The sequence below is a fragment of the Rhinatrema bivittatum genome, chromosome 8, assembly GCF_901001135.1.
Source record: "Rhinatrema bivittatum chromosome 8, aRhiBiv1.1, whole genome shotgun sequence".
NCBI classification, from domain to species: Eukaryota; Metazoa; Chordata; class Amphibia; order Gymnophiona; family Rhinatrematidae; genus Rhinatrema; species Rhinatrema bivittatum.
Genome location: NC_042622.1, coordinates 91,131,897 through 91,147,199, shown reverse-complemented (window position 1 = coordinate 91,147,199; position 15,303 = coordinate 91,131,897). Strand labels below are relative to the sequence as shown.

The 15,303-nt window shown below is 43.2% G+C and overlaps 1 protein-coding gene across 1 annotated transcript in view; it reads right to left on the bottom strand.

The window, feature by feature from the left end:
* DBH (dopamine beta-hydroxylase) overlaps positions 1-15,303 on the bottom strand; it is a 48,407-nt gene that overhangs the window by 23,558 nt on the left and 9,546 nt on the right. The window contains exons 4-6 of the mRNA XM_029612528.1: positions 8,498-8,674; positions 8,303-8,405; positions 34-200 (exon numbers count right to left, since the gene is read on the bottom strand). Of these exons, the coding sequence (XP_029468388.1) occupies positions 34-200; positions 8,303-8,405; positions 8,498-8,674 (447 nt within the window). The remainder of the gene's footprint in view (positions 1-33; positions 201-8,302; positions 8,406-8,497; positions 8,675-15,303) is intronic.

Here is a 15,303-nt window from a genome sequence, read left to right as displayed (position 1 = left end):
GTCAACCTGGCCGGGCACTGCTGCCACACTCACCATCTGAGTGCATTTCTCAATGCAGTAACCAGACAGCACAAACTCCTTCTGTTGCGGTGGGATCGCCATCACTGGGGTGTACACCAAGCCCAGCTCCATGATGCCAGCATCGTACCTCCTCAGGGTGGGGGTGTAATGGAGGAGGATCCCGGAGGAATCGCGACGGCCTGGCAGGAGGAGAGGAAGGGTTAGTACAGGGCTGCGATGGGCAGGGAATGGAAATAGCAAGTTTAAATAGCCTGAGCAGCAATGCACATGCTTCGTCCATTTGTTGGAATGAGGATTCTTGTTTTGTGGTTTTTGATGATACTTTTTTTTTTTTTTAAAGCCTCAATTCTCTACAGACTTTGCTGTGATATTGAGACAGCGAAATGATACAACTGATCCCTAGAAAGATTCTTCCTTATCTGAGGTTCCTGGATGCTGAGGAGTATGACTGCACAGCCCTGCCTTACATCTGTAAGCAGCACCAGTTTGAGCAATTCCGAGGCTCATTACAACATCAGATTTGGAGGCAGGCACCTCCTTACTCCCAAACACACATTTTGTGGCAGGGAAATCTATAAAGTCAGATTTGGAGAACTTTACTGGCATGACAATTGTACATGTGTTGCCAAAGGAATATACGAAATCATTAAAATAAAAAGGAAGGAAAAGAAGGAAAAAAATTACAAAATGGTAATAAGTAAAGGTGGAGGTTACAGAAAATACAGCATCAAGGACATGTCTTAGGTTTTTGGTGTTGTCCCTGCTCAGGTTTAATTTCTGGCTTGGTGACGGGATACTGCAATATTTTGTTGCTATAGCTGCTGTTTCTCCTCTTTCCCCCAGGATTATAAAGAGTTTTTCTTGCTCATTCTTTCTGAGACATCTCGACTTTTCTCTGTTAGCTTTTGGAAATGTGCATCTCTGATATCTTTGTACTTTGCACAAGTCAGGAGAAAATGCATTTCCATTTCTGCTTATTCAGTGTGGCATTGTATTCAGATTCTTTCTTCTTGGGCTTTCCAGTTTAGTTTTTGTCTGCATCTTTCTATTTTCAGTCCACTTTAGTTTATAACTCCATCTCAAGCTTGGTTTAAAAAAAAATCCAAAAAACACAACATTTTATCCCTCATCTGGCTTCTCTTCTCTCCCAGCCATCCCCTCCCCACTTTTTTGCCAAACAAATAAAAAAAATGTCCTCTCGCCTTGCAATGCACCTCCTTGCAGAGCAGGGACAGTTTCAGCACCCTGCTGGGGCAGCAAAATGAACAGCTTGTTTCTTTAAGCCCCCACAATGCAGAAGTAACCGCAAAAGTGTGACATGGGCAGAAGCAACACAGCGAGGGTCGGGACCAGTCGGCTCATTTAGGGTCCTCAAGGATGGCATGGCCCAGTGTCCTCACACTGATTGCTATAGCCTTAAACTGGCACTGCCTGTTAGATACGGCGAGGCATCTACAGGACACATTTTCACAGGTTTCCTCAAAAATAACCTTGTCCTTGACCAGGAGGTATTAGCTTGGGAGAAGCTTGGTCTTCCGCATGCCAATATTTGCATCCAGCTGAAGAGTAGGCTCAGGAGTAATCTAAGGCGATATTTCTTTAAAGAGAGAGTGGTGGCTGCATGGAACAGCCTCTCAGTGGAGGTGGTGGAATCAAGAAAGCATGGGACAAGCACAGGGATCTCTAAGGAAGTGGTAGAGATTGTAGAGCTGAGCAGGAGATGTTTATTTATTTATTTAAAATCTTTTAGATACCACCCAGGGGCGGATTGTGGGAAAATAGTGGCCCGGGGGATTTTTCTCCATACTGGTCCATGGGTACCCAATTACACATACAATTTGGTGAGTCACCAAATACAGAATAAAGGGACAATAAAATATACACAGAAATGCACAGACAAACTAAACTGGAAATCACAACAAGTTAGACTGTATGTAATGCAGCAAAGGAAAAACAGAAAATACCATCATTCCTCATAAAACATCAAACAATAAAATCAAGAACTATAAAACATCAATCACAATAGGAAAGTCATACTAAAAATATATATTTCAAAACTGCTGAACAATAGAACCTCCAGTAATTTAACTCATATACAAATTTTTGAAAACTTCCCAAACACCAATAAAATATTTCAAAAACAGCAGACATCAAATAATATTCAATAATTAAAACTAATCAGGATAGAAAACAATCCCCGGTTCTCCATACCTGAGAACTTTTAATTCCAGTCACCTTGAGATGGTCATGAATTAGTTGTTCTCTAGTGCAGTGGTCCCCAACCTTTTTTGCACCAGGGACCGGCTTCAAGCAAGACCATTATTCCATGGCCCGGCAGGGTGGGGCAGGGGCGGGGCTTTGGTCATATGGGGCGGGGTTATGGATGGGGTTGGATTTTAGTGCATACTTATCATTTAATTATGACATTTATAATGTGAATGTGACTCAACTTACCATAGGTTCAGAATGAGTGGGAGCACCGGGCTTGTTTCCCTGGATCAGTGGGAGCACTGGGCTTGTTTTCCTGCAACAAGACGATCCCATCTAGGGGTGATGGGAGACAGTGACACCTGAAGTGTGTTCCTTATGTCCAGTCTACTCCGTAATCTCGTGTCTGAGCGAGAGTTGGCCCTTTCTTTCATGCGTATATGTGAGGTGGAAGGGGCTCTCGCCTACCCATGAAAGGCATGGCGGCTCTCTGCCTTTGTTAATTCTGGTTTTGTGGCTCTGAACGTGTGAAAGGGCATTACCCTGTACAACTTACCATACAAAAAAGATATTTTGGTTCTGATGACATCTGAGTAAAAGCAAAAAAAACTCTTTTTACTACCAGGCAAAATAGCCTTCCTTATGGAAAGACAGTAATTTACCACTAATGCATATCCTATTGAGAAAACACAACAAAACAATTGATACAAATGCCTACATGCTAGTTAAATACCTCACCTCGGTCACACACCCTTCACCAAGTACAGAAAAACCACAAATTATAAATATGGAGACAGAAAATGGAATGGAAAACCAAAAAAGCCACTCTTCATTTCTCCAGGTTCGCACTGAATGCAAAGAGAAATATAACACCTAACAGACTCTCAGGATTTGCAATAATGCACACAAACTAACCCGCACAAAGTTTCACCTGTATTATGGGACACACTCAAACAATAACAACCCTATCTAAGTAATACACGTATTAAACCAGGCCCTAAACACTAATACATTTCCTATTGGGAAACAGAATAAGCCAAGCTGCTATAGAGCCCCACACAGAAATAATTGTAAAGCTACACTAAACATGTTACAAAACAGCTGCTGAACAGAATGATATCCAACAATTAAAACTCATAAAAATTATTAAAACATGTCCAAATATCAATAAATATTTCAAAACTGCAGACATCGCATAATACCCAATAATTAAAATGGCAGTCAATCAAGAAAAATAACCTTAAAAAGCCACCTTTACTACCTTCTCCAGCAACTCTCCTACTCCTTTCCCTTCCAGGCCAATAGCACTCACCAGAAGCAGCAAGGGCTGCTGAAGCTCTGTCCTCACAGTCCTCTTCCTTAGCGCCCACAACCAGTCAAACCCCCCCCCCCCCCCCAATTAGACCCCACGACCAGTCTCGGTCTCTCTCTCACACCAGTCATCTTCCTGACCAGTCTCTCTCTCTCACACACAGAAACACATCACCACCCTGACCAGTCTCTCAATCACACTCATGGTCTCTTATATACAAGCTCTCAATCACACACAAATGCTCTCGCACCCATTCACACCAGCTATCACCCTGACATCCATTCACACCCTCACACACAAGCTCTCACCCTGGCATCCATTCACACCCACACACACAAGCTCTCACCCAGGCACCCATTCACACCCACACACACAAGCTCTCAGCCAAGCACCCATTCACACACAGACCACAGCACCAGCACTCAGCCAGGCACTCATTCACACACAGACCACAGCACCAGCACTCAGCCAGGCACTCATTCACACACAGACCACAGCACCAGCACTCAGCCAGGCACTCATTCACACCCAGATGCACCAGCTCTCACCAAAAACTTCTTCCTTCACTGCAGGGATGGGCTCCAGTTCCGCCGCGGCTTTACTCTGGCGGGCCTTCTTTTTTCGCCACCATGGGAATGGACTCTCGTGGTGGCCTCGGTTGGGGTCCGGTTTCCTCTTTGCTGCCATGGGAATGGGCTCCCATGGCGGCTTTGCTTCATCAGGGTTGGGTTTCCACTTCACTGCGCGGCCTTGCTTCATTGGAGTTCAAAAACTTCTATTCCTCCCACCCCACCCCTGGGCATTCAGATGCCTGCCTCACCGGCCAATCAAAGGCTTCCTCCCTTCTTCCTACTCCCACTGGTAGGGAGGAGGCTTCCGATTGGCCTGCGCGGGGGCAGGCAGAAAGAAGGAGGCTTCCCATTGGGCAATGGGGGTAGGAAGAAAGGAGGCTTCCAATTGGCCCGGGGGGGGGGCTGGAAAAAGGCAAGAGGAAAGTAGAACGGGGTAGTGGGACACTGGGAGATGCGACACACCGGTTGAGAAGCCCTGTCCTACAGGGTTGTGTTAGGCACAGCGACTCCGCAGGCATGGGGCCGCTGTGAACACCAACCATGTGATCGGGCCAATCAGCCCACCGGGGAATGCCCGAAGCCCCGATAGGCCAATCCGCCCCTGATACCACCTGTACAATTATTTATTAGATCTAAGCGGTTTACAAAAAATAAGAAGATACAAAAGTTGAAGAAATGGAAAACTACAATAGGGTTTACTGAGATAGTTTAAGAAGGGTTAAAATATAATATAATATAATTAAAAAATAAATAGAGTTAAAAAGAGCTAAATACTGTAATAGAGGTAGCTAATATTCAGATCATGTGTTGTGTGAAATGCCACTAAAAGCGGAACAAAATAAGTGCATTTTTAACGCTTTTTAAAACTCTTTTAGATTTGATTGAGATGTATATGAGCAGATTAAATAGTCCGTATGGTCTTTTTCTGCAGTAACATTTCTATGTTTCTATGGATGTGGCCTCTTGGTCTCTGTGTACTAAACTTACACTTATGGGTATCTATGGTTAAATATGAGGACTACGGAGGAGCAATAGCAAGTTTATTAGTTGCTTTTGTCTTCTTTTATGGTAGCATTTCCCCGTACCATTTACTGAATTGTAGTTTTGGTTTTAGGATTAACAGCACAGCGGTTTATGTAGAGAAAGGAATGGTTGTTTTTGTTTTGGGATGCTAAACTGAGGGGCCATCCAAGCTCCTTTTTAGTTGTGGGCTCCCAGAATAGTCCTGAACTCCAGTGCCATAGGTGAAAAAAAAGTGCCATTGGCCCAAAAAAGCTCCCGAATGCACTTTCATAACACGGGGCAGTTTCAGGGGCTTCGCTGACTCCTGGAAGGATAGGTGTAGGAGGACAGAATTTGAAGGCTACCCATGACACTTTTTGTTGTGTGCAAGGAGAATGTGCTGATGTGTTTACACCCTGGGCTGAGATAATTAAGATAAAAAGTTGCAGGCAGAAACCAGCACCAGATCTGTGGTGCCAAAGCACAGAAATATCAGTGGATAATGATTCTTCTTGATAGTAATCTAAGGTCCATATTCACTTACTAGCTGGATTGCTAAATTAGTCGGATAAACTTATCCAGCTAGTTTTGGAGGGATATTCAGTGGTGCGACTGCACTATTGAATAGAGAAGGCTGTCTTATCGATAGCCGGATAAGTTTATCCAACTAACTTTAGGACAGCTCTATGGCACGATCAAAGTTATCTGGCTATGATATCCGACTAATTCTGAATATCAGAGCTAGCCAGATAACTTATCCTGCTAATCTAAATCCTCCTAGAAATGCCCCTGGAACATCCCTACTTTGCCCGACTAACCTTTGGTCGGATAATGAGATACATTAAAAAGTTGGCTAAATGCCTCTGAATATGGACCTCTCTGTGTTTAAGGCAGACAGTCGAGCTCACATAGGCTGAACACTGGGAAGAGAGGCAAAGCGTTAAGGAAGGTATGGAGGGATGGGAACCACCAGTTTATTAGGATCACATCTCATCAGAACTGGGCAGTAAGTTTCAGCTGGTCCTGTAAGAGATCCCACTGTATATTTTTGACTGGGTTGTGCTAATTGGATGGGGATTCTCAGGCTTGGAGCCATTACTGAAATGTCTCTCCACATTTATAGAAGTCATTACCGCCTACCCTCTAACGCAGGGGTAAGGGTAGGCGGTAATTTAGCAGGTTAAAGACGCAGCTAAACTGCAGGTTAAAAAGGCGATAGTCGGGACGCACGTTACTGTATGGGAGGGAATAGCTAATCGGAGCGTTTACATATCATATACATGCCGCGGGCGGAAAAGGTTACCCGTTGATTTAAAGAAGCGGTAAGGATGGGTTAAAAGGGATAGTGAATCGTGGGTTGGACTTACGCGGCCAAATTGCGGGTACAAAGTGGGTTAGAGATGGGGTAATCACGGCCACGCTTTACTGTATCGGCCAATTTGGGCGGTCAAGCAGTGAAGGCGCATGAGCGAACGCCGTGACCTCGGAGATCCATCCGGGTGCTCAGGTCACGGTGTGCGCTCATGCGCCTTCGCTGCTTGAGCGCCCAAATTGGACGTGCGTTCATGCACCTTCGCCGGTGTTTGGGCGCTCAAGGGTCAGGGGTGATGTCACAAGCTGCAAGATGGCGCTCGGGAGGCAGTGAGCGGCGGAACGGAGGGAGGCAGGCAGGCAGGTGAGCCGGAGCTGCCCCGCATGCAGGAAAGTTAGGGGAGCCGCCGCCCTGCCCCCTCCCGCGCACACACACACACACACACACCCCCGGCCCTGGCTCCGCCGCTCTGGCAATCTTCCAGTTGCCTGCCGGTGCGATTTTTTTGGCATGATGAGCTCGCACCGCCTGTACGTCCCATTTGGGCGCTCAAGCCAGTGAAGGTGCCTTGAGCGCCCAAATTGGACGTGCGTTCATGCACCTTCGCCGGCGGGTCTGCTGGAAGCCACTTTCGCCACCGGCTGTCCCCGGGAGACAGGGGAGCCGCGGTGGGCGCCTCGGGAGGAGGGGAGAGAGGACTGGGGCTGCTGGAAGCATGCAGTAAGTTTACTTTAGTTACAATTTCTATTTTCTTAATAACATGTCGAGTCGATTTTCGCCCTGCGCCTTGCTTCGGGAGGGGGGAAGAGAGGACCATCCACTTCCTGGTACCTGTCATTTCAAATGTCATTTGAAATGACAGGTACCAGTGCACCCATTTTACTGCATAGGCGCTGTATAGCGCTCTATACAGTAAAATGGATTGCGCTTCATGGACGCTTCTTGGACGCGCTTTGGATGCGGCTTGCATTTGCATGCCATTTAAATACTGTATTGAGCGGTATGTGATCTGAACTGTGCGTGTGGCAAACGAGGGTGTGCCCAGCACTATCGCACTCTTTCTACCGCGTCCTTACTGTATTGGCCTGACTCAGGATAAGACTTTGGCTAGTATGGACTCATCTTTGGGAAAGTGCTGGTGGGAGATGGAAGAATCCCATGACATCCAGAGAGATTTGAGAAACTTGCCCCCCTTCGGTACATCTTCCTCGTGATAGGTGCCAAAAATGGTGCAAAGTTAAAGCTCCATAAAAGAGCCCATCTGAAAACTGAAAATCTGCAAGACTGCCCACCAGCTGTTCTGGGCAACTATCTATAAATTCAATACATCAACAGTGTCACAGGTTTGGAAGTTAGAGAAGACGTTCCATTCAGAACTAAAAGATGCCTACTTTCTTGGACATGCATGTGTGTGGTCCCCAAATGTGTGAATCTGAAAAAAAAAAATTACCCCGGCAGAGTCCTCCTATCTCTTTTTCCCCCAACATGCCCTGAAAATTGGACGTGGATGCAAAATGTTACTAGGGTCAGACAGACACACCAATTTCATATGCCTTCTTTTCCTTCAGAAAGATAGACCAATAAATACATTATTTAGTTTTAATAGGGACTTTTGTACAGAGTTCTGCTTTCTTATGATTCTTTGTGACCAATGTATTCAGTCACCTCACGCAAGTGTCCAATGTATCCTTAGTTCAAACACACAATCACCAAACAAGAGTCAAAATGATATTAATACTACTACTTATCATTTCTAGATGTATATATATTAATAAGACCTAAATAATTAAAGAGAAAAGAAACAGGTTTTATAAGTCACCTGCTTCCAGTCTTGTCTTTCTGAAAGGTTTTTCCTATGCTCCTGCATGCTCTTACCTTCTAGCTGGAGCGGATTGTGGTAATGAACCTCAAGACGTAAGGATCTTGAGGATCCAGCTCCCCCAAAAGCCAGGCCGACATCATCTGGGTAGGGGAATGCCTACAAATGGCAGGAGGAGAAAGTGTGAGAGGAGGAGTGGCTGCCCCAGAGCAAGGAAAGGACAGTGGTGGCCTCCAATCTGTGGCACAAACCTGAGCACCCATGGCCCAGGCGGCCAGGACATGTCGACAGAAGTTCAGCCGTTCTGGTTTCATCTTGGAGTCGCAGGGCCCATTATAGTGGGGGTAGGTGTTATAGTCTGCAGCGCATTGGAAGAGTTCAATATGATGGACAATGGCCTCATTACCTTTGGTGATTGTTGGCTCATACTGCAAAGAAAAGTCAGTCATTGTCTTCACCACCATTCAGCCAGCAACATAGTCATTAAACAAGATGGTCAATGTTGCCTATTTAGCTCTTTTCCAATAACATAAAATGTAATGCTAAAAGAAAACTGTACCTTCTATGTACTGTATAATATTTCAAAATTGCACATGGCAAGCTAGAACTACAGAAAATGCATTGTTATAAATAAACTTTCAAAATATTAATAGAAAAATCAATAATCATTTCTACATATATAAAGATCACTTTCAAAAAATTATTACATATCAAGCTTCATAACATATAAATAGCATAATACAAAAAACACACAACCCTATCAAAACATATAAAAAGAACAAAAAAGGATCATCAAAAGAAGTCCACTGATATTATTTAAACAATATAGGAAACTTGGATTTCTATAAACAAAAAAGTAAAAAATCCCAGAGAGACGCAAACGCCCAATTTGTAAACCAGTTTAAGTGAAAACCCAATTGAAGATCCGATCCAATCTAAACTATATAGTCCACCATCAAATGATCTCACCATAAGATTTATCATTCTGCTATAAATATAGCGGAATGATGAGCTGTGGCCAGAAAAGGGGCGGGGGAGTGATAGTGTACAGCTGACTGAATTGCAGTGGTGCATTTTTGCCCACCATAGTTGCAACTGCGCCACACACTATCGCCCCCATAGTGCCACTGCAAAAGGTGGTGTTATTTCTGGTGCTACTGCTGGCAATAATGTGTAAAACATCGCCTGCAGCAGTATCGGTATAACATTTTTTGTTACCCCACCCAAACCTTGTCGTAACCCTGCCCCTTTCCTCTTTTAAATGTTAAAGTCACGATGTGGTCGTTATCGCAGTTTGAAAAATGACCCCCTCAAAAGGCCATATCTCACAGATAATAAAATTAAATTCATCATTTCCAGCAATCAATAATTCTTGGCCAAATTTTTGTTGGCTTGAGATCTGGAAATCCTTTGACGTTAAATTTGCCTGGTAATCCTCCAACAGTTAAGCCAAGTTTTTAGCTTGAATGCTGGAATCCTTTGATGGTTAAAATCTTATAATGGTTAAGTCCCAACATGGTCCATGTTTTGCCCTTTAAAGGGCTGCCTCAGGAGGAAAATCTAAAAAAAACCACTATATAACCTACAACCCTTAAGTCAAAAGACAAATTTACAAATAAACACAAATATTTAAATACCTTACACCATATGGAACCATTCTGGCCTAAACCCAACAATCAACCAATCAGGAATCACAACATCATTACATCGTGCAGCAATTAATACTCCTCTTCTATTTTCTATAAATAATGACATATGACTTATAAGAAAACTCTCTACTCTAGTCTCAAATTAAATCCTAAAGGAGCAACTGTTTTTAAAGAAAAAATCCAGTATTGTTCAGCTCATATAAAATGGTTATTAAAATTATCTCCATGTGGGTATATCTTTAATTGCTGTATCACAAAAATACTCAGCTCCTCAATCTCATGCTTAGCATGAAACCAATGGTGTGTTAAAGAGGCTTCCAGATATGAACCATATTCAAACTACTGCGATGCGCAAAAATCCAGGTTCTCCAAGGGCTTAAGGTTTTCCCAACATATATAAGGGAACAAGGACACAAAATAATATAAATATCATCATATGAGGCACATGTATTTATATTTTTAACTGTAAACTATTTTGACTCAATGATAAAGTGACATATAAATCCTAAAAATAAATAAAAAAAATATCTTTTCATAGTACACGGATGATCAAAAAGGTTGATGACAATGAAAGAGCGCATACACTACATGAGCCACATGGATGATGTTCACCTACTACATCTAAAGCAGATACATCTCAAATCAGAGGAGTATAAGGTACTTCCGAAGGAATGAATGCATTAAAGGACTGACCAATTATCCCAGCATTACCAAAAAATTTGAAGAACACATATCACTGTGCAACAGGTTTCTTTTGTAATAAAAGATCCCGATTTATAAAACGGATATATTTTTAAGCTCTTCTAAAACTCTAGCCAGTTAACCACGATGAAGAAAATGCTCCATCGTATCTCATGCCTGAAACTTAAAATCAATCAATGAAGTACAGATTCTGTGCAACCAAAAGAACTGACTGACAGGAATATTCTCCCTCATCCTCCTGGGATGACAGCTGTCAAACCAAAGGAGAATTCCTGTCAGTGGGCTTATGAAAAACTGAGGTCACAAAGATAGTTATTTACTAAAGGTTTTCTCCCATTTTGTGTTTATGGGAAAAATACTTAAGGGTAGATTTTAAAAAATTGCGCGATCGCGTACTTTTGTTCGCGCACCAGGCGCAAACAAAAGTACACTGGATTTTATAAGATACACACGTAAATCTGCGCGCGCCGGCCGGCTGCCCCGCTCCGTGTTCTGATCCCGGGGGCTGGTCCGGAGGCCACGGCCATGCCCCCGGAATGCCCCCGTGCCGAAACCACGCCCGCGTCGCCGCCTCCAAAATGCCACGTCACGCCCCCGAAACGCCGCATCATTCTGCCACGCCCCCGCCACGTCCCCTCCTGCTCCTTTTAAAAAACCCCGGGACTTACGCGTGCCGGCGGCCTATGCAAAATAGGTGCACTAGGGCCCTGCGCACGTAAATCCAGCTGGATTTACGCGCGCAGGGCATTTAAAATCCGCCCCTTAGTAAATAACACCTGAAGTCCCCATCCACTAATTTAACCCACATGTTCAGAAAAGAAATCTGAAATACATCCAATTAAAAAGTAAAACATAAATCTGGATCACATGAGTTAAAAAAATGTAAAAAACTCCTTAAAGGTGTCAGTGGAAGCTTTATCGCTAACCTCATACATAATAACTAAGCAGGATTCATACCTGGGTGAATGGCTGCGGACAACGTCCGAAAAATAATAGATATTATGTGGTTAGTGAAAAGCCACAAAATCCCATCTCTCTTCCTGTCATTGGATGCAGAGAAGGCCTTCGACTTAGTACATTGGCCTTTTCCTTCCACGTCCTTCGGAAGATGCAATTTGGAGATTTTTTTCAAAGATGGATACAGCAATTATATAATACTCCCAAAGCCTGTATAAAAATAAATGGAGGCTGTTTGAGGTACGAGACAGGGGTGCCCCCTCTCTCCTATTTTGTTCGCCCTATTTCTGGAACCCCTAGCAATAAAAATTAGAGCCAACACGGCTATTTCAGGAATAGAGATGGGAAACCATTCCTCTGAACTCTCACTATTTGCAGACGATGTATTACTAACAATAACAAATCCAACAAACTCACTGCTAGTCACTGTCCAGAAGCTAGGAGAAGTTAGTTCAGCAGCCGGATTCCGTATCAACTGGGATAAGTCCGAAATACTAAACATCACAGTTCCTAATAAAGAGGCACCGGCCCTTAAAACATGCATGCCATTTAAATGGGCCCAATCCAAAATCAAATGTTTAGGGATCTACATAAGTAATCAAGAAGACTTTAGTATAAATTATAAACCTCTACTGGTAAAATTGGGCAAGGAAATGGAAGAATGGAGTTAGATACCACATCTCCTGGTTAGGATGAATAGCAACTATAAAAATGAATGTGCTACCTCGCATTACATGCCTGTTCCAGACACTCCCAATTAATGTCCCGACAAAGACGCTGAAAGTCTGGCAAACAAAATTATTGCATTTTATATAGGGAGGCAAACACCTGAGAGTGGCTAAGAGGGTTTTATATCAACACAGATCAAGGGGTGGTCTCGGAGTACCAAATTTATTGTGGTAACTGGCAGCGGCACATTTGAGAGCTATAATAGATTGGCATAGCAAGGATAGGATTAAAATCTGGGGTAAACCTTCTGCAATTTTTAGTAGGGGCACAACCAATATCCTCATTTATATGGCAACCAAAGAGATCAAGACGGCTACCGAGACAGATACCACCATCACTGGTGGCTGTTCTAGAGGAATGGGAGAAATGGAAACCCTCTTTGGTGGGAACGAGGGAATATCACTATAGCACTCCCTATTCCACGATCCGCAATTCGCCCCAGGGAAAACAAACCCCACTTTCAAACAATGGCAAGCCCTAAGGATTACACACTGGGAACATGTTTGGAACCATGAAGGGTTGTTAGCTTCCCAGAACTACAGGCCAAATTTGGCCTACCGGACCAGGCATTATTCCCGTACCTCCAATTACGCCATGTTGTGATGCAAAGATCCGAGAGCATCTCGGGCAAGGAGTCCCCTATTTTGAATCTCTATGCAGACATGCCAGCCCTGTAAAGGGAATAATTTCCAAAATTTACAATTTCCTAAACAAAGACCTACCAACCAAGCCAGCCTATATTAAAAGCTGGGAACAGGAGTTACAAAAAGAATTAACTGCAGAACAATGGCTGACCATATACACCAATATTGCTAGGGGACTAATCTCTTCCCAATTACTAGAAAACAGTTACAAAGTATTATACCGATGGTATCTAACACCAGAACACCTACATAAAATTAACCCGAAGCATGCCCAAACATGCTGGAAAGGTTGTCACACCATAGGCTCCTATATCCATCTCTGGTGGGAGTGCCCTAATATACAAGCATACTGGAGAGCGATCCAGAACTGGTTAGAACAAATGATCCTCAATGAAATAGTACTGAGCCCTGAGACCTCTTTATTACATACACCTCTTACACACATAGGGAAATATGATCAGCTGCTGGTAAGAGCTATGGGGCAGATTTTAAAACCTGCGCGCGGGCACAGATTTGTTCGCGCAACCCGGCGGGGGCAGTCTGGGGAGTGGGGCGTGGTGTGGCCTGAGCCTCCAGGCCACGCCCTGCCCCACCCCCCAGACTGCCCCCGCCCCCCAGACTGCCCTGCCCCGCCCCTTTGTGCAAGCCCCGGGACATATGCGTGTCCCGGGGCTTACACGCGCCGCCGAGCCTATCCAAGATAGGCTCGGTGCGCGCAGGGGGAGGCGGGGTAGGTTTTCGAGGGTTGCGCACATATCTTACGCGCATAACCCTTTGAAAATATGCCCCTATATGTGTAGCGGCCAAGCGAGACATTGCATTTCACTGGAAAACACCATGGACTCCCACTCTTTCCTTTACCCAAGATAGAGTTGAGCAACTATATGTCTTATATAAGATCTCTGCTAATCTACATAAATTTGTACCTAAATTTAACCGCATTTGGTCCCCTTACACGACATGGAGGCAATCTGTAATTGAGAAAGTTAAGGACTTAAGGAAAAAGACAAAATCCTTGTATAATTTAGTTGAAGTTTGTTTAGAGGCCTACAAACCTCATATCATGTCTCATGCACTTGGTTAACCCCTTGTTGCAATTGTGGTCAGGTGGGGTGGGAGGGGTGGGGGGAATTGGGGATAGCGCTTCTGGATTTAAAGCGTGGGATACGAACCCTTACATTACATTTCGATGTTTATGAGAAATATTGTAATTGATATATTGGTATTCTGTTTATGCTCTGTTGGAAAAATAATACATTTTGAATTATATATTAAAAAAAAAAAAGGTGTCAGTGGAAGCTCTCCATCTAAAAAATATATCATCAATGCATCTAAACCAGATGACCACATTTGCTGAAAAGGGAGATGTATAAACAGAGCAATCTTCAAATACAGTAAAATATAAACAAGCGATATCGGGAGCCATAGTAGCATCCATTGCACTTCCTTTAACCTGCTGGTAAAAGCTCATCTTTAAACCAAAAATAATTTAATGTTAAAGATATACGAGCTAACTCTACTAAAAAAGCTAGCAAGAACCTGTTGAGAAGATGGTCTTTTTTCAAGATTAGTCTTGAGAACCTGGATAGCTTCAAGTTGAGGCATATTTGAATATAAAAACCCTATATCCAGACTGTCCCTTCAAAGTCATTCAGTCTTTTAGAAGTTATCTTTATTCACTTTTAAACATACAAGAAATGTATGTGATGTTTCGGTATTATCCTATACTCCTTCAGTTCGAGATATATCTATGCTTTGGATGCAATGCTGGACATCATCCAGGTAGCACATGCAGTGTATGCACTCTTTCATTGTCATTAATCTTTTTTGATCATCCGTATACTATGAAAAGATATTTGAAGAGTTTCACTGCACATGTCTCAAGTAGTGTTATTTATATAAATTTTGTGTCCTTGTTCCCTTATATTCGTTGGGAAAACCTTAAGCCCATGGAGAATCCGGATTTTCACACATCACAGTATTCTGAATATGTTTCATAACTGGAAGCCTCTTTAACACACCATTGGCTTAATGCTAAGCATGAGATTGAGGGGCTGAGTTTTTTTGTGATACAACAGTTAAAGATATACCTGCATGGAGGTAATTGCAATAACTGTCTTGTGCGAGCTGAACAGCGTTGGATTTTTTATTTAAATACAGTTGCCTCTTTTAGGACAACTTGAGATAAGACTGGGGTATTTTTTTTTTAATTCAATCTTTAATGAGACCATAATGTACTATACAATCAAAAGTACAAAAATATCATATGAGTAGCTGAGAAGCAAAATTCAAACTCTGGCTAATAAACACCATCAAAGTCATTCTATTATACAATAATTGTAGTAAGAGAAAAGCAAAGCGGAACATAAATATAGA